This window comes from Balaenoptera musculus, chromosome X, assembly GCF_009873245.2.
Source record: "Balaenoptera musculus isolate JJ_BM4_2016_0621 chromosome X, mBalMus1.pri.v3, whole genome shotgun sequence".
NCBI lineage: Eukaryota > Metazoa > Chordata > Mammalia > Artiodactyla > Balaenopteridae > Balaenoptera > Balaenoptera musculus.
The window spans coordinates 20,029,243-20,057,203 of record NC_045806.1 but is presented as its reverse complement, the minus strand read 5'-3'; the positions used below and the strand labels follow the sequence as shown (position 1 = coordinate 20,057,203).

Below are 27,961 nucleotides of genomic sequence, written 5' to 3'. Positions count from 1 at the left end.
CCTACAGTAATACAAAAAGGGCTTTAAAATCTGTCACACATTTGGTTAAGAGAGCATACTGAGGGCTTGTTTATATTTTGTTTTCCTTTAACGCACATACTCATCATTTATAGATAGACAAGCAGATTGTTGAATAACTTGGTTTTCTGTCAATTAGCTGTGCTTTAACGTGATGGAGAATTATTAATATACAAGTCTTGACACCAGGCAAATAATTCCTTTTCCTCTTTTTCCAATTCGTCATCTGACAGGAGTTCATTAACTTTTACAATGTCAAAGAATGGGGTGGAGAAGACCATCGTCTCTTTTTGCTTTGTACCTGGTGTGTCCATTTTCGGTTCCTAGGTAGAATTATAAATAAAAGCGGGAAGTGTTTTATATTTGGTTTTTACTATTTTATGTTTTTTATATTTGACTGTTCACACTTAGCCTCATCTCAAAAAAATATATAGCAGATTTTTTAAAAATTACAAAGTAAAACATGAATACATGTTCATTGTAAATATTCCTGCAATGTACTATACTGAAGCCGACTTTCCACACTACAGCTCTTAATAAGTGTAAATAGAAATGACTTCCACTTTGAGAAGAGCACCATTAGCGATGTGCTGAATCAACAGTGCCAATATACAGAAACAATAGGGTTTTTGCCAACTCATGCTGATGTGGAGTCAAAATGGCTGGTATTTATCAGACTAGCTACTCATATTGTTTAAGAATTTTTAAAATATGCGTTACCAAGAGGAATGTAGCTTTATACTACCCAAGGTATATACCAAATGTATGTGTTTCATCCTTGAACTTGTAGATTAGGAAAATTCTACTTAAGGAAGTAGAATTACTTACAGTTTGAATATTGTCCAAAACAATGAATTCAGTACAAGTTAAACTTACAGTCCCTGCAGAAGCAATTTTTTCTTTAGCCATCTTATAAGCTTTTTTCATTTTTTCAACTTTCATTTGAGCTTGCTGGGATCGACGACCCAGATGTTTAATTTGACTTTGCTGTTGGTAGGGCCGATATAAAGGTTGAAGACTTGATAAGGATGAAGGGCACCTAGAAAATATTTGTAGTATAGACAGAAAAATTGTACAAAATAAGCAAGTTCCAAATTTTATTAAAGCATCCTCTGGTAAATATATCCTAAACCTGTGCTTGGAGCAATACTGCACATAAGTTTTTAGGCCAAAGTTATCATTTCTGCTTGAGTTACATAGCATAGTTCTTTGCCACTTATGAAGGTGTATAGATGATGTTTACAACAATAATAATGAAAATTATAAAATGTTATATCAATTTAAAATCAGCCTTCCTGGAAAATACTGTGTAGTAGCCATTTGAATCTTTTGAAAAGATATACTATATACTAACACCAAAAAGTATTAAATTTCATAATGGCTGAGACAAGTTGTTTTGATCAGTGTTGGGACCAGACACAGTTGGTGCCATGCTCATAGTCCCCTTGGCCATAGTGCACACTGGCCTCACTTAGCCTGAGAGCTTTCTTATGAAAACAAGAGCCCATGTGCAGGGAAAGGGCCCCAGAATTAATACCTCCCCTCCTAAGCTACCCTTAACCAGTGACTGATGGGTGTTGGTGTATAAATATCCCAACTCCCTTCCCCTCTGTGGGATAACTTGAGTTGTGTGTTCTACACTGGCTAGGACATTCCCAGGAGAGATTAAGCTCCAGTTACCCACAGTGACAACCTGCTTGCTAACATACACTGTTTTGGCTGCCTGCTCTTCCCTGTTTCACTTCTCTACCCCCTCTCATCAGTGGTTCCTGGGATCACCTCCCAAATAAACTACTCATACTCAAATACTTACCTCAGGGTTTGCTTCTGGGAGATCACAAACTTTGAACTGCCTTCAAAGGAGCCTTTAAGAAAGTACTTTTCCCTCTTCAGTTGATTTAGAATTTGGCTACTTATTTGGTTCTTTAAGTGACTCATTCTAGGATAATCAGTAGCATGAGTCTAAATAGCAGGGAGCCTACAGTTATATATGGTGGCAGAGAAAATTACATCATTTATTTGACCTTGGTGGTAACAGGGTTAAGTTCCATATTCAGTGCTTAGACGGATGAGTTAGAGAAAATCTATTTCATGATGACAGACTGCGCCCTACACTAGGCCATCTGTCTGGCAAATGTATAGCCTTGATCATAAAATAAATGGGCTAAATTATGTTATTGGGTCAGCACCCACTCATCTCTACTCCTGAAAAAAAAACAACCAGTGTGTTTGCCTGACAGTGGGTCACCAGTGTCTTTTCATGTACTAAAGGAGTATTTTTCATTTCAAATATGACTGTGTGAAATAGACTACGAACAGGTCCTCTTCAGTCTTATAATCTCTTTTTTTTTCTTAAGAAAAAAGCTTAATTTGTAAATTAGGTGGGCTAGGTGAGACTTGGTAATGGAAAGAAAAAAGAAAGATAATTGGTGCAGTCATGGTCTGTCCATGTTGTTTCAAATCATAACACAGTCTATTTTGCTACAACATGTTCTTTTATAATGTGAAATGGCGCACATGTTATTGGTAAAGAAGGGAATAATGTCACTGTAATTTATATGCAATTTATCCTCTGCAAAGGGAGCCCTTTTGGCTGCATTCATGAAAACAAGAATGAGCACCGGCACCTAGGGCTCTCTCCCCAGAGAGGCACTCCCCCGCACACACACACAATCCACCCTTACTGCCCTCTTCCCTACTCCCTGCCTTGAGTGGTTCATGGTTCTTGGCAGGTCACACTGCCTCTCATGTCCACTTAAAAGGCCACCACATTGGCCCAGGGCTCCACTTCCATCTGCACTGTCTTCGGTGCCCACTACCTGCTCTAATGAAAGAGTCGCCAGCATTTTCACTCTATTGTACATTTTTTATATTTGCTGTGGTGGCCTGTCTGGTGGTACAAGGTATCTTCCCAGGTACCAATTGTCCTTTTTGTTAGTGCTCTGTTTGCAAAGTTGCATAAGTCTTGAGCAATCTGCCCCAACCCCTTTTTCTCCATATGCTCTGTTATTATTTTTCGTGAGCTATTTGGCAGAATGTGAACATTTCCAGAAATGCCCCTAGTATTGTAACCCCAGTGAAGGATCACGTTTTACCTAACTTGAGAAACAATCCGTAGCTGGTGCTGACGCATCTCTTCTGTCTTTGGTCTTTGTACTAGATACTTCATTTCTTTTTTTAGACGGTTTGAGATTATTCCAGACTCTGCATAATCAACTATGTCATACATTATCATTGTCCTGGGAATGTTTTCGAGATTTAATCTTCGCCAATAGTTATTTCTGCCACCAGAAGATGCAGGGATCTCATCCAGAAGACTGGAATACTATATGGAAAAAACAACTAAGCATGATTGGCTGTGGTGCTCTTGAATGTTTTTAGACACATTTCCCAAGGATCCACTCAAATGTTACTTCATGCAAAAGCATTCCTTGATCCCGTCTCTGAACTGTATTGGTATCTCTCTTCTATGACTCTTATTACTGACTACTTGATGTTCTAGCTATCTGTGTATGTTTTAGCTCCCCTACTGTGACAAGGCAGGATCCTTGTCACACAGTATCATGCACATAGTACCATGCTCATTAAATATTTATTTAATGCATAAACACTAAATCTTTAAGGCAAATATAACTCAGATAAATTAAACTCAGGATGGGCCTGAAAGTTGAAAATAGCTATGTGATCTACATACCTGGCAATGCTTGTTCATGACATGCTTGCATTGAAAGGACATTTGTACAAACCTTTTTAGAAATAATTAGTTCACCTCTGGGGCTAAGTGGCAAATTTCACTATTTTCATTTGGAGTATCTGTAGAAATCCCACTTTTGTTTTTTAAATTTAAAATATCAAATTAGGAATTTAAAAATGTAAATATATATAATCAATTCAACCTTATAAATGTTCATTTAAGAGATAGGAATAGGGCAGGAGGAGCTACAATCCTGGCATTTAGGGTATAACACACGTACACTCTCTCTCTCCCTCTTGCGCTCTCGCACTCACACACGTACAGGCAGTGCTCCCTTTGTATCATTTAGGCACGCACGAATTTCAGTCAATCACCACCATTTCGTCAAATAAGCTCAGTCCTTCAATAACACAGTTCAAATTTCAGTTACCACAGTATAACTGAGTTAAATGCATAAAGTACAAACTCTGCTGCTAGCTCTTCAGTCCATAGATTACTACATAAATAACAGATGTGCATGGTGGTAGATGACAAATCACATCAGTTCTTTCGAAGTGTGTCAGTGATTGGTCACTGTAGATCTGCTTTTTAGTTCACTCACAGACAGCAAAGAGTGTAATTGTGTTACCTCTTTGTCTCCCAGTGATAAATCCATGTGACATTTTACAAATAAAGATAATCAAAAGAGGGAAAGGTCAAACAAAGAAACAAAAAGTGGTAAAGCTGGAAGTGAAATTCAAATCAAATGTAAACAGAGTTCTAGAAGAAATAGGTGACCATGGGGATGCTGACACTGCCATCATTCAAGACACTGCAGAGAGGCTGCTAGAGGAATTCGGTGAAGGTGAACTTACCAACATAAATGGGGAAAATGGCACTGCTGAAAAGGGTAAAGTTTTCTCAGAGGAAGTTATGTTGGCAAAAAAGAAACTTCATAATAAAGGAGCTCTGAAACATTTCATAACATTCAAAGTACAAAGGATAGGGAATTCCTTGGCGGTCCGATGGTTATGACTCGGTGCCCTTACTCCCAGGGGCCTGGGTTTGATCCCTGGTGAGGGAACTAAGATCCTGCAAGCTGCGTGGTGCGGCCAATAAAAGTACAAGGATAAAATGTTGGCGGGTGATCCAAACTTAGAAAGGAGTATGACAATTTGCCAGGGCATAGAGAAGATGCTCACTCCTTGTTGTAAATTATATGAGAACAAGAAGGTAAGCACTGTTTAAACTACTCTTGATAAAACGATTTTTTTACAGATTTATTGAGATTCACATCTCATATAATTCACCCATTTAAAGTATATAATTCAATAGTTTCTAGTATATTCACAGTTGATAAGCTTTTTACAAAGAAATAAAACATTTTAAATTCTGAATGTTTCTAATGTTTTAAATTATAGTGTACTAAATAAATGTTTTGCTTTTTCCATTTTCCTATATATTTATAACAGAGAGTAAGAGAGTTTTTAATGTTTTGATAAGATTTTTTAAAGGCACGGAACAATCACGATTTTTCCCATTGATGATTAAGTTTGCTCTGCATGGTTTCAGCTTGCACGGTCCTTTTTATGGCCCTGCACTACCATGCAAAGTGAGGACTGCCTGTATATTTTTTTTCCCGACAGTGGAATGGTAAAATGGGTAAACATCTCAGAACTGTCAATGATCTGCTCTGCACCTATTAGCTATACGACCTTGAGTAAGTTTTTAAAAATCTCATTAAGCTCCATTTTTCTCATCTCTTAAAGGGTCACATAATTTACAAACTTGGAGATAAAAGGAGATAATATGCATTTAAAGAGCTAAAAACAATGCTGTGTCCATAAAGGGCCCAATAAACGTCAGCAATCATCAGATCTCTCTCTTCAATATGTCTATCTGGGAACTTCTTTCTGTGACACCAATCCTTGGCATAGGGACAATCTGGAAGTATGCCACCCATGTCCTTAGCAAAGATAGCTGACATCCCCAAGCTCTACTTATTTCCTGGTTCAGTCCCTGAATCTTCTAGGTTAATGCTCTAAAAGAAAGATAACACAATTGGGAGTCTCTAAAGCACCGTGTTAATTTCATGTTTCACATGCAAGCAACTAGGTGAACAGTTAAGGCCATATATTATTATTATTATTATGAGCTAGAATTTTGGGATACCTTGTTTCTTTAGAACTTATAAAGCAGGGGTAATAATAGTACCTACTTCTTAGGGTTGTTATGAGAATAAAAGGAGTTGTTATTACACCAGCATTTGCTATTATTACTATTCAGGTATCTAGTTTAAGTTCCCTGATTCAGCACTGCTGTCCGACCAGTTATGCAAACCAGAAACCTAGAAGCCATGTTGGACACTTTCCTTTAGCTTACCTCTCTGTCCCCAAGGCCCACTGCTTTTATTCTCTAGTTATCTCTTGCATCTCCAGCCTCACAGCCCTAAACCAAGATACCACCATCTCTCCTAAAATATTGCAGGAATCTCCAAACTAGAAGGAGGCTCTTGCTGTCTTCTAATCCCTTATCTATAATACACTGCAGCCAGACGGATCTCTTCACATATTAGATTAGGTCACCTCATTTCCCGAAACACTGCACCAGCTTCTCATTGCACACAGAATCAAGGAAAAAAATAAACACCTTACTATGGTCAAAAGCCCTGCATCATGATCTCTCACCAGCCCTCTAGCCTGACTGCATACCACACCTTCCGTGCTCTCCCTTCAGGCCCACAAACCTGCTTTCATGCCCTGCAGTTTGTCCTGCCACAGAGCCTTTGCCTGGGGTGCACCACCCGTTCAGCCGCAGACCGAGGCTGTGACACATTGTTGATTGCCTGCCTATCACCCACTTCCCTCTTCTCCCTTACTTATGGAGCCCCGATTTTTTTTTCACATATGGAACAGACATATGCTCTGGGAAGGAAGGCCCCAGCACATGAACCATGATTGTTCTAAGTCACATGGGAAACGATCCCATTTCCCTTTACAGTGATTGGTTTAGGGGGAGCATGTGATCCAGTTCTGACAAATGGGACCTGAGAGGAAGTCTGTTGGGGGCTTCTGGGAAAGATTTTTCTTCTTGAGATTTAGAGAAAATGATGCTGAGTCCTCTTCTTCCTGCCTTTGAATGTAGTTGAGAATGTGATAGTCATCTTGTTACTATGTGAAGGAAGCTGAGAGGACTGTAGAGAAGCTGACAAACAACCCTGATGTCCTTGAGCTGCGACACTAGCTATCCCAGGACGGACCTGTCCAGGGGCTCCCTAACATGGGACAATGTCCTTTATTGTTTAAGCCTCTTGTGGTTGGGGATATTCTGTTCCTTGTAGCAGAAAGCATCGAAACAATAATAGACCCCTTCATTACTAGGTCAAATCCCCGTCATGTACTCTTTTTAGCACCATGTATTTATTTTTGATTTTTTTATTGAGATAAAATTCACATAATATAAAATTTACCATTTTAAAGTATAAAATTCAGTGTTTTGTTTTTTTTTAGTAAATTCACAATATCTATCACTACTAATTCCAAAACGTTTCCATCACCCCCGAAAAACACCCTACATTCCTTACCTATCACTCCCCAGACACAAAAAGCCACATATTATATGATTCCATTAATATGAAACATCCAGAACAGGCAAATTCAGAGAGACAGAAAGCAGATTAGTGGCTGATAGGGGCTGGAGTGACAGAGGAATGGGGAGTGACTGCTTAATGGATGTGAGGTTTCCTTCGGGGTGACAAAAATGTTCTTAAACTAGACGGTAGTGATGTTTGCACAACACTGTGAAGGTACTTAATGCCACTGAATTGTACACTTTAAAATGGTACATTTTATATTGTGTGTATTTCACCACAGTAAACTGATACATGATTCTTTCTTCCTGGAGGATAGGGTCACAAGGCTTATTTTGTTGTTTGTTTTCAATATCCAAATCTAAATTCCTTACTTGCATGTAATCTTTCAGGGTGACAATATCTATTTCATCAGTTATTTTGAACTTCTGGAAAAGACGTTCATCTTCCATAATTTGATGATAAAATTTCTTTTTCCCCATTATTTTGCAAGCATCAACCACAGCCTATAAAGAGGAAAAAAATACTTTTAAAATAGTAGTATAATAGCAATAACTATCAGCACACACTTTACATATTTTTTGAGACAAATACATCAAATATTGTTCCTTTCTTCTAGTAGCTTGCTATTCAATAAAAGACTGTATTTACAAAGAAAAGATTATATAGATTTTTAAACCACTTAAAATTTGTTTCCATAACCATATCTAAATAGTTTTAAAATGTAGCTAGAGGGGTAGCTGAGTCCACAATCCTCAGAGGACAACAGGTTTTAAAAAAAAAAAAAAAGTTTTTCCCCCTGAAAAAACATTATTTTCCTTTAAAAAACAAAACAAACCTCTAACGTTATTCATGCTGTGAATGCAGAGAAAGCTTATCTGGTTATTAAACAGGTTGCCCTAGGAACCGCAATGAAAGGTACTAGGGCCAGCTCTCTTTTATGTGGTTGTTAATATCTCGCCCTCAAACGGAAACATGTACATTTCAGAGGGCTGAGACCTCCCTCTCCTTTAGGCTTTTCTCAGTAGCAAAAGAGTAGCAAACAAAGGTTTTTTTTTCTCTCACAAATGTCAACATTTTCTACTCAAGGAAAGCACCTGAGAGGGCAGAGACAGAAGAATCACAGAAAACATGGAGGCTCGAATCCAGTCTGGCTGTATTTGCACCATACCCTTCCACGTATACCTATCCTTGTGCTAAGAGCTATACATAGACTGTGAATAGAGAATTAAGTGCTTCCCCACCCTCCTTCCCACCCCCCGTAAATATGTGCTGACTATTCTAATACATATTTGTATTACATATCTGTGCTTCTGGCCACAAAGGTTATGCTTATGTGAAGGGAGACTGGCATAGATGAAAATTCAAGCATCATTTGATTCCAGATCAGTTTCTTTTTTCCTTTGTATCTCAGAATGTGATACTGTGAAAGTATGGGAACTCTGTGTTTTAATGCTGATATAAGACCATAGAATAGTGGTTGAGACAGGACTAAAACTCGGAATCTCTGTTTTTACTTAACACGCAAAATAATAGCAAGCCTTAATGTACTTCTTATTCCAATTCTCACTTTTGTTATCCAGAATATTTCCTATTTATTTCTTTATTTAAATTCCAAAGCGTAGAACACAGACACATAGGGAAAGTGAAAGAAAATATTCAAATGGTTGTAGTTTGATTCCTAATGCACTAAATCGAAGGGACAGAAACAGTTTACTAAAAATGTGATGGAACCTTCCTTTAGGCAGATCATTTTGGCTTTCCGTTTCATTAGTTTCTTTAAACACTATGCATCTAAAGAAAAGGCAGTATTGGCACATATCTCCATTATGCTTTCTTGCAATTTATTTCCTGTGGGTTCTAATTAACCATCCCCACAGTGACACTAAAGGTAAAAGCAAATAGTTGTAGGCTGAACAGGTCTGAAAACCATATAATTTATGCCTTGAGAATTTCTTTAGATATATTTTACTAGCTCAAGTTACTTAGAAAAGGTATTTCTTGTCAGTTCCTACTCTACTCCACTCAGCCACCACCACCAATCTCTCCAAGCCCCAGTTTCCTTATTCATAGAGTGCCTCAGCTGTGTGGCTCAGGTGTGTCAAGCCCATCCCAGGCTCTCAGCCAAAAAAACCCCACGCCTGGCAGCACAGGGCAGGCTTGTTGCCCACTTGTGACAGGGGTTTGAAAAAAGTTTGCCCTCCAGTGGTCAAGATGTTCTTTCTCAGACATTTGCCGTGTATGGCCAGATTCAGGAAAGTCTTTCTGGATAGGAAGGGATTGGAATAAAGAGCCCAGCCCCAGGAGAAAGGGAAGGGTGAAAACTAGGCAACGATTCCAGGAGAGCAGCCAATCAGACTAGGATTCAAGAGGCAGGTTCCATTCTTGGTGGGCAACTCAAAGGGTCAGAGGGGGGCATCTCTAAACTTGACTCCTCCCCCGATAGCCAGCATCAGTCCCCCACAGCCCTGCGGCTACCTGCTGGCCAAGATCTACAGTTAGGCTTGTCAAGCGGAAATATGGAGAAGTGAAGTCTCAGTTCTGGCCCGGACGAGCCTCTCCAAGTTCCAGCTTCCACACAGGCAAAATGGGAATGACATGTACCTCATCAGAGTTATCAGGGGGCCATATAAGAGAATGTATTTAGCAGGGTTCCTGACACAGAAGTGGTTAAGAGCATGGGCTCTGGAGTCAGGCTCACTGGGTCTTGATGTCAGTTCCTTCACTTTGTAGTTGTGAGACCTTAGGCAAGTTACTTAGTCTTTTTAAAATGAAGACAATAACAGAATCTACATTCTAGAGTTTATGAGAATTAAATGATAATGCACATTAAATGTTTAACATCATACTTGATAGTGCTCAATAAGGGCAGCTATTATTAATAATAATGTTTTTCCTTTTTACATAAATGCCCAATCCTCAAAAACAACAGGGATCTTCAATTTAAAATAACAATTACTGGATGTTAATGTTTAAGAATTGTCAATTACCCAGAGGTGTCCAGGTCATGGGGGAGGGCACCTTTAGGACAGTGCTTGTCAGACTATATTGTGCCTAGGATCATCTGGGGGTCTGGTTAAAATGCATAGGCTAATTTAGTGGGTGTGAGGTGGGGCCTGAGAGCCTGCATTTCTAATAAGCTCCAGGGGATGCCATTGCTGCAGGTCTGCAGACTACACTTTATTTTATTTTTTATTTATTTAAAAAAATTTTTTGTTTTAGAAAGATTTTTTTTATTTTTATCTTTGCAGACCACACTTTCAGTAGCAAGGCTTTAGAATATTCTAAGTATAGTTGGTGGACTACGATAGTGACAACCCTCCTTAAATGAGCATAGCTCTGAAAATAGATCATCGAAGTAGGTAACTGAATTGAGATCTCTTTTTTATACACATGGCTATCCAATTGTTCTAGCACCATTTAGACTGCCTTCACACCTTTGATGAAAAGCAACTGATCATATATGTGTGGGTCTATTTCTGAACTGTCTGTTCTATTTCATTGATCTACATGTTTGCCTTTTTGCCATCACTACACCTTTGGGATTACTATAGCGTTTTTTTTTTCTTTATATTTCCACTCAACTTTTATGTATTTTTTTTCTTATTAGTCATCAATTTTATACATATTAGTGTATCTATGTCAATCCCAATCTCCCAATTCACCCCACCACCCCCACCTCCAGCCGCTTTCCCCCCTTGGTGTCCATACGTTTTTTCTCTACTTCTGTGTCTCAATTTCTGCTCTGCAAACTGGTTCATCTGTACCATTCTCTAGGTTCCATATATATGCGTTAATATACAATATTTGTTTTTCTCTTTCTGACTTATCTCACTCTGTATGACAGTCTCTAGATGCATCCTCATCTCTACAAATGACCCAATTTCGTTCCTTTTTATGGCTAATATTCCATTGTATATATGTACCACATCTTTATCCATTCGTCTGTCGATGGGACGAAGCAACTTAGGTTGCTTCCATGACCTGACTATTGTAAATAGTGCTGCAGTGAACATTGGGGTGCATGTGTCTTTTTGAATTACGGTTTTCTCTGGGTATATGCCCAGTAGTGGGATTGCTGGGTCATATGGTAATTCTATTTTTAGTTTTTTAAGGAGCCTCCATACTGTTTTCCATAGTGGCTGTATCAATGTACATTCCCACCAACAGTGCAAGAGGGTTCCCTTTTCTCCACACCCTCTCCAGCATTTGTTGTTTGTAGATTTTCTGATGATGCCCATTCTACCTGCTGTGAGGTGGTACCTCATTGTAGTTTTGATTTTCATTTCTCTAATAATTAGTGATGTTGAGCAGCTTTTCATGTGCTTCTTGGCCATCTGTATGTCTTCTTTGGAGAACTGTCTATACAGGTCTTCTGCCCATTTTTGGATTGGGTTGTTTGTTTTTTTGATATTGAGCTGCATGAGCTGTTTATATATTTTGGAGATTAATCCTTTGTCCGTTGATTCGTTTGCAAATATTTTCTCCCATTCTGAGGGTTGTCTTTTCGTCTTGTTTATGGTTTCCTTTGCTGTGCAAAAGCTTTTAAGTTTCATTAGGTCCCATTTGTTTATTTTTGTTTTTATTTCCATTACTGTAGGAGGTGGATCAAAAAATATCTTGGGCTTCCCTGGTGGCGCAGTGGTTGAGAGTCTGCCTGCCAACGCAGGAGACACGGGTTTGAGCCCTGGTCTGGGAAGGTCCCACATGCCGCGGAGCAACTGGGCCCGTGAGCCACAACTACTGAGCCTGCGCGTCTGGAGCCTGTGCTCCGCAACAAGAGAGGCCGCGATAGTGAGAGGCCCGCGCACCGCGATGAAGAGTGGCCCCCACTTGCCACAACTAGAGAAAGCCCTCGCACAGAAACGAAGACCCAACACAGCCAAAAATAAATAAATAAAATTTAAAAAAAAATATCTTGCTGTGATTTGTGTCAGAGTGTTCTTCCTGTGTTTTCCTCTAAGAGTTTTATAGTGCCCGGTCTTACATTTAGGTCTCTAATCCATTTTGAGTTTATTTTTGTGTATGGTGTTAGGGAGTGTTCTAATTTCATTCTTTTACATGTAGCTGTCCAGTTTTCCCAGCACCACTTATTGAAGAGACTGTCTTTTTTTCCATTGTATATCCTTGCCTCCTTTGTCATAGATTAGTTGACCATAGGTGCGTGGGTTTATCTCTGGGCTTTCTATCCTGTTCCATTGATCTATATTTCTGTTTTTGTGCCAGTACAATATTGTCTTGATTACTGTAGCTTTCTAGTATACTCTGAAGTCAGGGAGTCTGATTCCTCCAGCTCCGTTTTTTTTCCCTCAAGACTGCTTTGGCTATTTGGGGTCTTTTGTGTCTCCATACAAATTTTAAGATTCTTTGTTCTAGTTCTGCAATAAATGTCATTGGTAATTTGATAGGGATTGCATTGAATCTGTAGATTGCTTTGGGTAGTATAGCCATTTTCACAGTATTGATTCTTCCAATCCAAGAACGTGGTAAATATCTCTCCATCTGTTGGTATCATCTTTAATTTCTTTCATCAGTGTCTTATAGTTTTCTGCATACAGGTCTTTTGTCTCCCTAGGTAGGTTTATTCCTAGGTATTTTATTCTTTTTGTTGCAGTGGTATATGGGAGTGTTTTCTTAATTTCACTTTCAGATTTTTCATCATTAGTGTATAGGAATGCAAGGGATTTCTGTGCATTAATTTTGTATCCTGCAACTTTACCAAATTCATTGATTAGCTCTAGTAGTTTTCTGGTGGCATCTTTAGGATTCTCTATGTATAGTATCATGTCATCTGCAAACAGTGACAGTTTTACTTCTTCTTTTCCAATTTGGATTCCTTTTATTTCTTTTTCTTCTCTGATTGCCGTGGCTAGGACTTCCAAAACTATGTTGAATAATAGTGGCGAGAGTGGACATCCTTGTCTTGTTCCTCATCTTAGAGGAAATGCTTTCAGTTTTTCACCATTGAGAATGATGTTTGCTGTGGGTTTGTCATATATGGCCTTTATTATGTTGAGGTAGGTTCCCTCTATGTCCACTCTCTGGAGAGTTTTTATCATAAATGGGTGTTGAATTTTGTCAAAGGCTTTTTCTGCATCTATTGAGATGATCATATGGTTTTTCTTCTTCAGTTTGTTAATATGATGTATCGCATTGATTGATTTGCGTATATTGAAGAATCCTTGCATCCCTGGGATAAATCCCACTTGATCATGGTGTATGATCCTTTTAATGTGTCGTTGGATTCTGTTTGCTAGTATTTTGTTGAGGATATTTGCATCTATATTCATCAGTGATATTGGTCTCTAATTTTCTTTTATTGTAGTATCTTTGTCTGGTTTTGGTATCAGGGTGATGGTGGCTTCATAGAATGAGTTTGGGAGTGTTCCTTCCTCTGCAATTTTCTGGAAGAGTTTGAGAAGGATGGGTGTTAGCTCTTCTCTAAATGTTTGATAGAATTCACCTGTGAAGCCAACTGGTCCTGGACTTTTGTTTGTTGGAAGATTTTTAACCACAGTTTCAATCTCATTATTTGTGATTGGTCTGTTCATATTTTCTATTTCTTCCTGGTTCAGTCTTGGAAGGTTATACCTGTCTAAGAATTTGTCCATTTCTTCCAGGTTGTCCATTTTATTGGCATAGAGTTGCTTGTAGTAGTCTCTTAGGATGCTTTGTATTTCTGTGGTGTCTGTTGTAACTTCTCCTTTTTCATTTCTAATTTTATTGATTTGAGTCCTCTCCCTCTTTTTCTTGATGAGTCTGGCTAAAGGTTTATCAATTTTGTTTATCTTCTCAAAGAACCAGCTCTTAGTTTTATTGATCTTTGCTATTGTTTTCTTTGTTTCTGTTTCATTTATTTCTGCTCTGATCTTTATGATTTCTTTCCTTCTGCTAACTTTGGGTTTTGTTTGTTCTTCTTTCTCTAGTTCCTTTAGGTGTAAGGTTAGATTGTTTATTTGAGACTTTTCTTCTTTCTTGAGGTAGGCTTGTATAGCTATAAACTTCCCTCTTAGAACTGCTTTTGCTGCATCTCATAGGTTTTGGATCGTCGTGTTTTCATTGTCATTTGTCTCTAGGTATTTTTTGATTTCCTCTTTGATTTCTTCAGTGATCTCTTGGTTATTTAGTAACATATTATTTAGTCTCCATGTGTTTGTGTTTTCTATGGTTTTTTCCCTGTAATTGATTTCTAATCTCATAGCGTTTTGGTCAGAAAAGATGCTTGATATGATTTCAATTTTCTTAATTTTACTGAGGCTTGATTTGTGACCCAAGATGTGATCTGTCCTGGGGAATGTTCCGTGCACACTGAGAAGAAAGTGTAATCTGCTGTTTTTGGATGGAATGTCCTATAAATATCAATTAAATCTATCTGGTCTATTGTGTCATTTAAAGCTTGTGTTTCCTTATTAATTTTCTGTTTGGATGATCTGTCCATTGGTGTAAGTGAGGTGTTAAAGCCCCCTACTGTTATTGTGTTACTGTTGATTTCCTGTTTTATAGCTGTTAGCAGTTGCCTTATGTATTGAGGTGTTCCTATGTTGGGTGCATATATATATATATATTTTTTAACGTTTTTATTTATTTATTTATTTATTTATTTATTTATTTATTTTTGGCTGTGTTTGTTGGGTCTTTGTTTCTGTGCGAGGACTTTCTCTAGTTGCGGCAAGCGGGGGCCACTCTTCATCGCAGTGCGCGGGCCTCTCACTATCGTGGCCTCTCTTGTTGCGGAGCACAGGCTCCAGACGCGCAGGCTCAGTAGTTGTGGCTCACGGGCCTAGTTGCTCCGCGGCATGTGGGATCTTCCCAGACCGGGGCTCGAACCCGTGTCCCCTGCATTAGCAGGCAGATTCTCAACCACTGCGCCACCAGGGAAGCCCCGGGTGCATATATATTTATAATTGTTATATCTTCTTCTTGGATTGATCCCTTGATCATTATGTAGTGTCCCTCCTTATCTCTTGTAGCAGTCTTTATTTTAAAGTCTATTTTATCTGATACGAGTATTGCTACTCCAGCTTTCTTTTGATTTCCATTTGCATGGAATATCTTTTTCCATCCCCTCACTTTCAGTCTGCACGTGTCCCTAGGTCTGAAGTGGGTCTCTTGTAGACAGCATATATATGGGTCTTGTTTTCGTACCCATTCAGCAAGCCTGTGTCTTTTGGTTGGAGTATTTAATCCATTCACCTTTAAGGTAATTATCGATATGTATGTTCCTATGACCATTTTCTTAATTGTTATGGGTTTGTTTTTGTAGGTCCTTTTCTTTTCTTGTGTTTCCCACTTAGAGAAGTTCCTTTAGCATTTGTTGTAGAGCTGGTTTGGTGGTGCTGAATTCTCTTAGCTTTTGCTTGTCTGTAAAGCTTTTGATTTCTCCATCGAATCTGAATGAGATCCTTGCCGGGTAGAGTAATCTTGGTTGTAGGTTCTTCCCTTTCATCACTTGAAGTATATCATGCCACTCCCTTCTGGCTTGTAGAGTTTCTGCTGAGAAATCAGCTGTTAACCTTATGGGAGTTCCCTTGTATGTTATTTGTCGTTTTTCCCTTGCTGCTTTCAATAATTTTTCTTTGTCTCTAATTTTTGCCAATTTGATTACTACGTGTCTCGGCATGTTTCTCCTTGGGTTTATCCTGTATGGGACTCTCTGAGCTTCCTGGACTTGGGTGGCTATTTCTTTTCCCATGTTACGGAAGTTTTCAACTATAATCTCTTCAAATATTTTCTCGGGTCCTTTCTTTCTCTCTTCTCCTTCTGGGATCCCTATAATGCGAATGTTGTTGTGTTCAATGTTGTCCCTGATGTCTCTTAGGCTGTCTTCATTTCTTTTCATTCTTTTTTCTTTATTCTGTTCCGCAGCAGTGAATTCCACCATTCTTTCTTCCAGGTCACTTATCCGTTCTTCTGCCTCAGTTATTCTGCTATTGATTCCTTCTAGTGTAGTTTTCATTTCAGTTATTGTATTGTTCATCTCTGGTTGTTTGTTCTTTAATTCTTCTAGATCTTTGTTAAACATTTCTTGCATCTTCTCGATCTTTGCCTCCACTCTTTTTCGTAGGTCCTGGATCATCTTCACTATCATTATTCTGAATTCTTTTTCCAGAAGATTGCCTATCTCCATTTCATTTAGTTGTTTTTCTGGGTTTTTATCTTGTTCCTTCATCTGGTACATAGCCCTCTGCCTTTTCATCTTGTCTATCTTTCTGTGAATGTGGTTTTTGTTCCACAGGCTGCAGGATTGTAGTTCTTCTTGCTTCTGCTGTCTGCCCTCTACTATAGCATTTTAAGTCTTGGAATCAGGTAGTGTAAATAGCCTAATTTCGTTCTTCTTCTCCAAAGTTGTTCAGGCTATTCTACATCCTTTCACTTGTTTTTGCTTCTGTGTGTGTGTGTGTGTGTGTGTGTGTTTGTAAATACATGAGAAATTCTGTTGGAAAATGATAAGGAAATGAAACTAGAATTGGATATAAGAACGAGGGAAAAGATGGAACAAAAAAGAATTGGTGAAACTCCCCTCCTTCATAAATGAACTTAGATTAAACATCTGAATGGACTACAACTGACTTATTTCTTTCACATGGAGAAATAAATAAACTTAGTAAAGTTGTATCAGTTTGCTAAAGACACAGTGTCTACATTCAAAGAGCAAAAAAGTTGAGTGAACTTAAAGTGAGAAAATTTCCATTTCTACAGGCTTTCTATTAACTATGAATCCAAGTATTGCCAGAGTTTGTTTTGAACCTGAACTAAAGGAAAAAGGAATCCTAAACTGTTCTCTCCAAGTTGGGTATGTTCTGATCATTAAAAACCCCTTATAATGTTTAGTGAAAAACTCAAGCTGAATAGTATAATCACATTTTAAAAATAAGAATGAAAAATTTAAAAATATATTTAAATAAAAAAATATTTTTATGGAAAAATATGTGCAATAATATGTGTATTTTTATGGAAAAAAATGAAGGATACACAAGAAACTATTAACAGTGATCACCCAAGGTGAATGAAAGTTGCAGCACAAAGAAGAAAGGCATAAAGGCATATTTTCCTTTTAAAAAAAATCTCTGTGCTATTTCCCTTTTTTAACAGTTACTTTGTAATTAAAATAAAATTTAAGTTATTATACAGCATTTTAATGCATTGGATATATACACAGTGCTTTTCAGTCATGGCCTCTAAGGTTCTCATTTGCTCCAGCCTGGGCATAGCAGGGTCTGCCATTAGCTGTCTTGGGAAAATTTCAGTTCCTAAAAAAGCCCCATTATATAACCTCAGAAAAACAAAAGTTGATGACATTTTATAGGGACAACTATAAGCTTACTCTGTAGATAAATGTGGCATGAATTTATCTCTGGAATGGAGAATAAACATCTACTTTCCCATTTGAAGTCATTCTATATAAATGAACAAATATTAATGTTTCTGAAACACCATATTCCACATGAAACCACTAGTCCTTTTGATACATTTCTGAAACCAAGCTAAATTTTCTCTGATATTGCCTGAGAAGACATAGAAAAGCAGTGTCTTTTCCTTTTCTAATATTCTTCAGAGAATAAATGCTGCACATGCTGGATCTGGTCAGAAACTGCCAGGTTGTGTGGTCTTCTATCCTGAATACATGCCATTACTGATGATTTCAGGTGGGTCATACTTTTCATGTAAGATATTTCCAGAAGGCTACAAGAAAACAACCTTTGATATGTGGTTTATAAAAGGCTAAATATGAGAATGTACACATTTTTCTCAACTATAGTCATATATAAGGGTCAAAGGAATAAAACCTATGCTGTAGATCCTCACTATTAAAAATGTGGTACATGCATCAGCAGCAGTGGCAGCTGCTGAAAGCTGGGTAGAAATGCAGAATCTCAGGACCCGTCCCAGATTTACTGAATCAAAAACTGCATTTTAATAAGATCCTCAGGTGAGTCCTATGCTGTAGACACAATTATGATGAATATTCATGAAAGTTAAAAGTATGAGAACTCATGTAAAAAAGGATAAACATTTTAAAAGTTCCTTTTCAATACTCTAGCACACTTTTTCTAAACATGCTACCAGAATCAAAGAAACAATGATAAAATACCATTAAAACAAAATTGCATCAAATGTTCTGCATAATTAAAAAGCCCTGACCAATAGGCCACTGTAATTCATTATTAACAAACCAAAATTTTCATACAAAGAAAACTGATGAGTATTTTTTAGGGCCTTATATAAGAAATTCATTCCAAATATTTTTTTAGCTAATAAACAGAGACACTTTGAAACATGATGCTTAAAAAAATACTACCTGCCTGCTGGGCTGTTTAATGGTGAAATAACGTAGTCTGTACACTTTGAATGCAATTCAGATACCGCATAGATGTTAAGAAGCTAAATTAACACAAACTCTACATCATGAAACATCACCTCACTTGATGGCTTTAATAAACTTTTTCCACTGAAATACTTGTAACCAAGGCCTTCAGTATGAAGAAAAATTTTAAACACGATGAAAGGTGGAAATGTTTCGCCACTAAATCTGAAATAAAGACCAAAATTAGTCATTTGGCATCAGGTTTGGGGCTGTTACTTCTCCTCCTTGTACTTAAGATCATTCACATAGTTTTTTGCATGCAGGGTAAAGGCTATACCAGAGCATAAAAAGAACTGATAATGAAACGGATCACAGAGTATGAAAGAGCCACACTTTGGCATGTGTGCTCACAGTTATTCTCATATGTGTGTCAGACTGAACACATCATGAGAGATGAGAGCTACTCTCAAGGCAACTTTTGGCCCAAGAGTCATGCCTCAGTTTCTTCACATAATAAATGTAAATAAGAACAACACATTTACTTTGTAATTACATATGAGGACTTAAGAAAATAAATTTCTAAGATTCCTTCACATTAACGAAGTACTGCTTGAAATAAATCAGCATAAAAACATTACCTGAATCTAACTTTACACTTCATGCAAGGATCTTTAACAAGCTCAGCCTCTAAAGGGCTCACTTTCTTCAAAATTTCATGTGTCACATGATGTTCCTGAAATAGATGATGGGGCTATAAATGGAATGCGGTACCCTGCCCAGGCACAATCTATTGAAAATAACAGAGGGGGCATGGCAAAGTGACAGTACACCAGAAAAACGGAGCTGGAGGAATCAGGCTCCCTGACTTCAGGCTATACTACAAAGCTACAGTAATCAAGAAAGTATGGTACTGGCACAAAAACAGAAATATAGATCAATGGAACAGGATAGAAAGCCCAGAGATAAACCCACGCACATGTGGTCACCTTATCTTTGATAAAGGAGGCAAGAATATACAATGGAGAAAAGACAGCCTCTTCAATAAGTGGTGCTGGGAAAACTGGACAGCTACATGTAAAAGAATGAAATTAGAACACTGCCTAACACCATACACAAAAATAAACTCAAAATGGATTAAAGACTTAAATGTAAGGCCAGACACTATAAAACTCTTAGAGGAAAACATAGGCAGAACACTCTATGACATACATCACAGCAAGATCCTTTTTGACCCACCTCCTAGAGAGATGGAAATAAAAACAAAAATAAACAAATGGGACCTAATGAAACTTCAAAGCTTTTGCACAGCAAAGGAAACCATAAACACGACGAAAAGACAACCCTCAGAATGGGAGAAAATATTTGCAAATGAAGTAACTGACAAAGGATTAATCTCCAAATTTACAAGCAGCTCATGCAGCTCAATATCAAAAAAACAAGCAACCCAATCCAAAAATGGGCAGAAGACCTAAATAGACATTTCTCCAAAGAAGACATACAGATTGCCAACAAACACATGAAAGAATGCTCAACATCATTAATCATTAGAGAAATGCAAATCAAAACTACAATGAGGTATCATCTCACACTGGGCAGAATGGCCATCATCAAAAAATCTGCAAACAATAAATGCTGGAGAGGGTGTGGAGAAAAGGGAACCCTCTTGCACTGTTGGTGGGGTAAACTGATACAGCCACTATGGAGAACAGTATGGAGGTTCCTTAAAAAACTAAAAATAGAACTGCCATACGACCCAGCAATCCCACTACTGGGCATATACCCTGAGAAAACCATAATTCAAAAAGAGTCATGTCCGGACACTACAAAACTCTTAGAGGAAAACATAGGAAGAACACTCTTTGACATAAATCACAGCAAGATCTTTTTTGATCCACCTCCTAGAGTAATGGAAAGAAAAACAAAAATAAACAGATGGGACCTAATGAAACTTCAAAGCTTTTGCACAGCAAACGAAACCATAAACAAGACGAAAAGACAACCCTCAGAATGGGAGAAAATATTTGCAAACGAATCAACGGACAAAGGATTAATCTCCAAAATATATAAACAGCTCATGCAGCTCAATATTAAAGAAACAAACAACCCAATCCAAAAATGGGCAGAAGACCTAAATAGACATTTCTCCAAAGAAGACATACAGATGGCCAAGAAGCACATGAAAAGATGCTCAACATCACTAATTATTAGAGAAATGCAAATCAAAACTACAATGAGGTATCACCTCACACCAGTTAGAATGGGCATCATCAGAAAATCTACAAACAACAAATGCTGGAGAGGGTGTGGAGAAAAGGGAACCCTCTCGCACTGTTGGTGGGAATGTAAATTGATACAGCCACTATGGAGAACAATATGGAGGTTCCTTAAAAAATTAAAAGTAGAATTACCATATGATCCAGCAATCCCACTACTGGGCATATACCCAGAGAAAACCGTAATTCAAAAAGACACATGCACCCCAATGTTCATTGCAGCACTATTTACAATAGCCAGGTCATGGAAGCAACCTAAATGCCCATCGACAGACGAATGGATAAAGAAGGTGTGGTACATATATCCAATGGAATATTACTCAGCCATGAAAAGGAACGAAATTGAGTCATTTGTTGAGACGTGGATGGATCTAGAGACTGTCATACAGAGTGAAGTAAGTCAGAAAGAGAAAAACAAATATTGTATATTAACGCATGTATATGGAACCTAGAATAATGGTACAGATGAACCGGTTTGCAGGGCAGCAGTTGAGACACAGACGTAGAGAACAAACGTATGGACACCAAGGGGCGAAAACCACAGTGGGGTGGGGATGGTGGTGTGCTGAACTGGGCGATTGGTATTGACATGTATACACTGATGTGTATAAAATTGATGACTGATTAAAAAAAGAGTCATGTACCACAATGTTCATTGCAGCTCTATTTACAATAGCCAGGACATGGAAGCAACCTAAATGTCCATCAACAGATGAATGGATAAAGAAGATGTGGCACATATATACAATAGAATATTACTCAGCCATAAAAGGGAACAAAATTGAATTATTTGTAGTGAGGTGGATGGACCTAGAGTCTGTCATACAGAGTGAAGTAAGTCAGAAAGAGAAAAACAAATACCATATGCTAACACATATATATGGAATCTAAAAAAAAAAAAAGAAAATGGTCATGAAGAACCTAGGGGCAAGATGGGAATAAAGACGCAGACCTACTAGAGAATGGACTTGAGGACACGGGGAGGGGGAAGGGTAAGCTGGAACAAAGTGAGAGAGTGGTAGTGTATATATGGACGTATATACACTACCTAATGTAAAATAGCTAGCTAGTGGGAAGCAGTCGCATAGCACAGGGAGATCAGCTCGGTGGTTTGTGACCAGCTATAAGGGTGGGATAGGGAGGGTGGGAGGGAGGGAGATGCAAGAGGGAAAAAAAATTTAAAAAAATAAATAAATTTAAAAAATAAATAAAGCAATGGGTCTGTGGGTCAGACGGTGAAAAAGTGTACACATTTCTCAGAGTTTATCATTTTTTTCAGAGCTGCTAAAATTCGCTTAATGTGACTATTACTAATTATAGATTACTGTAATCACAGGTGATTTTATTAGGAGAATATTTAGTACTATATGAAAGAAGGCTTAATACTCTGCCAGCGTTGCCAGAGTTGTTTCTTTGGGGAGTGGGGGATGTGCACCTTTTTGTTCGTTTGTTTGTTTTTATTCAAATAGGACTATATTATTCATAATGTTCTGCACTTGCCTTTTCACTAATGAGATATTTTAGCTATCTTTCTATTGCAGAATCATATGCAAGGCTGCAAGCCTTAACAGTATGAAAGCACCAACATTTATTTAACCAGTATCCTATCGATGGACATTATAAGGTTTACTTTCTTTGCTGTTACAAACAATACTGCAATGAAACTGTACATAGATTGTAGAATGGATTCCTACAAGTGAAATTGCTGGGTGGAAGGCAAAGGCACTTTTAATTCAGAGATTTTTAGTGCTGGAAGATCACTGTCTCACATCTTCAAATAAGAAATAGATTTTTTTAAAAATCATATTGGTTTCAGAAAAAAGACACAGTAGTTACCCATGTTAAAAGTAAATCCAGAAGTATTCATTTAGGGTCAACCAAAGAAGAAATCCCATAATTCCATGCAATATTATTATATTCAAATAGAAGAGATTTTAAAAGGTTATATATTCTTTCTTTATTTAACACACCTTTTACCTTGATAAGTAATTATATCTGTCAGAGCAAACAAAAAGCAAAATACATACCGCTGCACAAATTGTACGCTTAAGGAGTTGAAACATTGATTTGTCGAGATGAGATAACCACACTCTCTGTATCGTGTGAGCTGAAATATCTTTATTATTTCTGAGAGGAAAAAAAAGAGCTTAAGATTTGTGAAGTAGTTTTCATTTTCCTAAAGTCTTGGGGAACTCTGAATTTATGCTTCCTCCTCTTGCATCTCCCCATCCTCCACCCTAAGACTGACCTAATGAGGAACATTTGGATGTGGTAATTAGAACTGGTCATCTGCAGAATCTAGTCAGAATGAGGATATGAAATGCTTGAGAATATTTCCCTTGAGATTAAAAAAAATCCTGGCTAAAACTTTATCGTCAAAAAAATGTGCTTTCTAAAAACATCCATGACCTAAAATGATTCCATTATAGTTCTTAAAAACACTGTCCAACTAGTTCAAGTGCTAAGAAAATAGAATGTAGAATAGTTGAAGTTACAGTAGGCCCAATTTTCTTCTGGGAGCAGATGACCATGCCCTAGAAAAAGAAACTCCCTTCTCTGATCTTTGTTTGAACCAGGCTCATCCCAGTCAGGTCACAGCATTATTCTACTTTGGATCATGTCCCAGCACTGGCAGATAATAGGGATCTCACTCTCCAAGAACTGCCCCCCCCAACCCCATCATTACCCCTCATAGGGCTACAAAGAGAGGTAGGTACTCCTGTATAATGCCACTGTTGACTGGCAAAGTGCAGACTACAAGATGTAGAGTAGAAAAGGCCTGAAGTATGGAAACAAACCCTTGAATACTAGCTGATGCCATTTATTAGCTGTTTAACCTTCTGCAAATCATTTACCTTCTTCCAGTTGCTACTTCCTCACTTATAAAATGTAATAACAAGACTGCATCACAGGGTTGTGTCAGGATCAAAGAGATGTGTGTTAACATGCTTTGTCAATTATGAAATACTATAATTATAATAATTATTATTCAATTCACAAGTAATTTTAAAACACACAAAAAACCTCTAATTTACAAATTCTTCAAACAAGAAGTGTTTGATGTTAGCTGGGTAAATACCATACGGAAACTGTTCAGTTGTGGAAGATGATACAAGGCGAAAGATGGCTACTTACTGTTGTTTTCCCTTTGTCTTTACAGTATTTGACAAATGTACTTTGTGACCTTTTCCCAAGTGTGGACTATCTGATTTTGGGACACCAGTAACTGATGTCTTTGGGGAATGACTCATTTTCCTCACAATGAAGTACTCTGAAATACATAAATTAAACATTTGAGGTCACAATCTATGTTATTACACTGTTTGGATGAGACTCAAGTGCCATTATGATTGTTGTGCTAATTCCAGAACCCCTGAAAAAGGAAGGTTTCATAGATCTCTTTTTTTTTTTTTTGAGTCATGAGTAACACTTTTTTTTCTTTTTTTTTTTTACATCTTTATTGGAGTATAATTGCTTTACAATGGTGTGTTAGTTTCTGCTTTAGAACAAAGTGAATCAGCTATACATATACATATGTCCCCATATCTCCTCTCTCTTGCGTCTCCCTCCCACCCTCCCTATCCCACCCCTCTAGGTGGACACAAAGCACCGAGCTGATCTCCCTGTGCTATGCGGCTGCTTCCCACTAGTTATCTATTTTACATTTGGTAGTGTATATATGTCCATGCCACTCTCTCACTTCCTCCCAGCTTACCCTTCCCCCTCCCCGTGCCCTCAAGTCCATTCTCTACGTCTGCGTCTTTATTCCTAGATCTCTTAATGTTGCTTACATTCTTTGTGTACTACAAATATTATGAGGTATATGGGAAAGACAAGTGGATCTATCCATAGCCTTCTAACTGGTCTCCCTGTCTGCAGTCTCTTCCATCCTCCACACTGCAGCTGGAGTTAACTTTTCAGAGCAATAATCCAACCTTATCACTCTTCAACTTAAAATCTTTCAGGGACACCTCATTTCCTCCAAGCTAAAGTCCAGACTCCTTAGAATTGCGTTCAACTCTTTTCACAATCTAGTTCCATTCTTTCTCAAATCTCAAAATATCAACTTTCCACTAGCATTCCTCTCTATACTCTGTGAGAACAAGAACTTCGTGCCAAAATCAATGTTTTACGACTCTGTGCTGCTGATCATGCCATTTCCTCTACCTGGAATGACTTCCCTACCACCAGCAAACATCAATTCATCTTTCAAGACCCCAGCTAACTGATGCCTCTTCTCTGAAGTTTTCCACTGTCTTTTTTCCAGAACTACTGACTACTGTCTCCAAGGTCCCATAATACTGTATATGTTTTTCTTTTACAGTATTTTTTCTCGTATTGCATCATAATTTGGTTTCTTGGCCGTCACCCCAACAAGCTTGTTGAAGGCAGGAGGCATCTTGCTAACTATGGAATCCCCAGTGCCTATCAGAGTGGAGGGTTTTTACATGCTTTCTAAAAACTTTTCATCCTGGTTTTTACCATGGAATAGCTGTGAGACTTTGGGCAAGTCCCTTAACCTTTCAGTAGCTCAGTTCCCTCCCTGGTAAAGTGAGAGGACGTGTAGTAAGTGATCTGATTCCATCTCTGGTTTTCTATCCTTTGACACATTACTCCAATTTGGAAGCAGCTGCCAAATTCTTAGTCGCTGCTTAGTATCTTGTACTAAACCAGGTCCTCTTTATCTTTTCTTTTGGTGCCATGGACCCCTATGGACAAACTCCTTCTACGAACTATGTTTTTTAAGACGCATAACATAAACTATATGAGATTACAAAAGACTCCAATTCTATTGAAATCATTGTCAAAACATTTTCAAAAACAAAATTATAGAAATGTGTCTTCTTTATGCATTAAATAATACGAGAGTGCTAATAATCACTGTACTTGTGAAGTGGTAATGAGCAGAAACGATATTTCAAGAAATCTGCCGTGACTGTAACATGATATGAAAATACTGTGCTTTCTATGGATGACAAAGTCACAGGTGCTGCTGATACTACTGTGGTTTGTTACTTACACTATAATTGAAAGAAATGCTAAAGTTCAGTTAGACGTTAGTGAAAATAAAGTTGCAATTTTTCCCCAAGTTCATGTACCCCCAAATTAAGAATTCCTGCCCTAATTTATCACTTATAAGTCACACTTTTATATACATATGACATTCCATTACTGATGCAAAGCCTTCAGAGTCTCCTTAATATTCCTCCTTAGGGATGAGGATGTGGATGGCTTGGAATACACTATTCTCTCGAGAAAGAGAAAAGCATGCCTTGATATCCAGGAGCTGGGGCTTCCCTGGTGGCGCAGTGGTTAAGAATCCACCTGCCAGTGCAGGGGACACGGGTTCAAGCCCTGGTCCAGGAAGATCCCACATGCCACGGAGCAACTAAGCCCGTGCACCACAACTACTGAGCCTACGCTCTAGAGCCCGCAAGCCACAACTACTGAGCCCGCATGCCACAACTACTGAACCCGAGAGCCACAACTACTGAAGCCCGTGTGCCTAGAGCCCGTGCTCCTCAACAAGACAAGCCACTGCAATGAGAAGCCTGCGCACCACAACGAGGAGTAGCCCCTGCTCACCGCAACTAGAGAAAAGCCCGCACGCAGCAATGAAGACCCAATGCAGCCATAAATAAAAAAATAAATAAATCTATATTAAAAAAATATATATCCAGGAGCTGGCCTGGCACTCACAGCTGGGCTTTAGTGTTAACCCTGGCTTCCTAACACCACCGAACCCAGAGCAAAGCCCTGCTTCCTTGAACCCGCCCCCAAATCACCCAACCAAAGCCCAATCCTAGAATAAATCTTTCTAACACCCTCTTACTGAGATGCCCCACTGTTTCCCAAGGTGTGCATTTTCCTAGCAGCAACAAGAAAAAAACCCAACTTGTTCAACTACAGATGTGTTCCTAGTGGTCTTTGGCTGGAGGGCAGTGACACTGCATCACAAAAATCCCCCAAATCTTCTGGATGCCTGCCTGGATGGGCTTACACTTGCTATAGGTTTAGAATATAAAATACAGAATGAAATATGAAACACAACCCCATTATGAGCCACTGTAACAATTGTTTAGGTGAGATCACAGGGTTTAAAGGCTGACAACTTAGATTTGGATCCAGACTTCCCACTTTCCTTCTGTGTGGCCTTGCACATATTACTTGTCTGTGCCTCAGTTTCTTCATCTATTAGATGGGAAGTAATAATCGTGCCCACCTACTTGGGTTGTTGGAAAGAGAAGACGACTATGTATAAGGAGTTTAGGTCAGAGCCTGGCATATAGTAAACGCTATTGGTGGTTGCTACTCTTGTTAATAAGATAATTATTGTCGGGGCTTCCCTGGTGGCGCAGTGGTTGAGAATCTGCCTGCCAATGCAGGGGACACGGGTTCGAGCCCTGGTTTGGGAGGATCCCACATGCCGCGGAGCCACTGGGCCCGTGAGCCACAACTACTGAGCCTGCGCGTCTGGAGCCTGTGCTCCGCAACAAGAGAGGCCGCGATAGTGAGAGGCCCGCGCACCGCGATGAAGAGTGGCCCCCGCTTGCCACAACTGGAGAAAGCCCTCGCACAGAAACGAAGACCCAACACAGCCAAAAATAAATAAATTAATTAATTTTTTAAAAAAAGATAATTATTGTCATTATTACTTATTTCTACTAGTATTAAGGGACATTTGATTCCCAGTGAGGGACAGAAGCTTAAGTATTTTCAAGAGGAAAAATAAAATGTCAGGTCTTTCGAGATTAAAGGACGTGGCAAATTAGTTTAAATTTAAAATCTTAGAAATGTCCAGCCCAGAGTAAAACAACAACAACAACAACAACAACAACAACAAAATCCCCACAAAACTAAAAACCTTTTGTGAGGTAAATCCAGGCCCCAGAGGTCGGCAGCTGCGGCTGCTAGGCTTTCGAAGCCGCCCGAGGCCTGCCGAGCGCCCCCGCCCGGCGGCCTCCGCACACACGATTCTCAGCCCACACCACTGGGCGCCCAATCGCAACGGCGAAGGCCGATTCCCAGCGGGGCGCGGGGCCGGTACCTCCCTCCTCTCACCCCCGCGTGCCGCCCACACTGAGGTGGCGCTTTCCCGCCGC

At 38.7% G+C, this 27,961-nt stretch overlaps 1 protein-coding gene across 1 annotated transcript; it reads right to left on the bottom strand.

The window, feature by feature from the left end:
- CXHXorf58 (chromosome X CXorf58 homolog) lies at window positions 1-27,855 on the bottom strand. The gene is made up of 9 exons (XM_036840314.1): window positions 27,724-27,855; window positions 23,994-24,129; window positions 22,886-22,985; window positions 19,224-19,318; window positions 18,699-18,810; window positions 7,655-7,786; window positions 3,114-3,343; window positions 895-1,057; window positions 1-341 (listed from the first exon to the last, which is right to left on the bottom strand). Exons 2-9 carry the CDS (start codon window positions 24,107-24,109, stop codon window positions 165-167), a joined length of 1,125 nt encoding a protein of 374 aa, XP_036696209.1. The 5' UTR covers window positions 24,110-24,129; window positions 27,724-27,855; the 3' UTR covers window positions 1-164.
- Window positions 27,856-27,961: the final 106 nt, after the last annotated feature.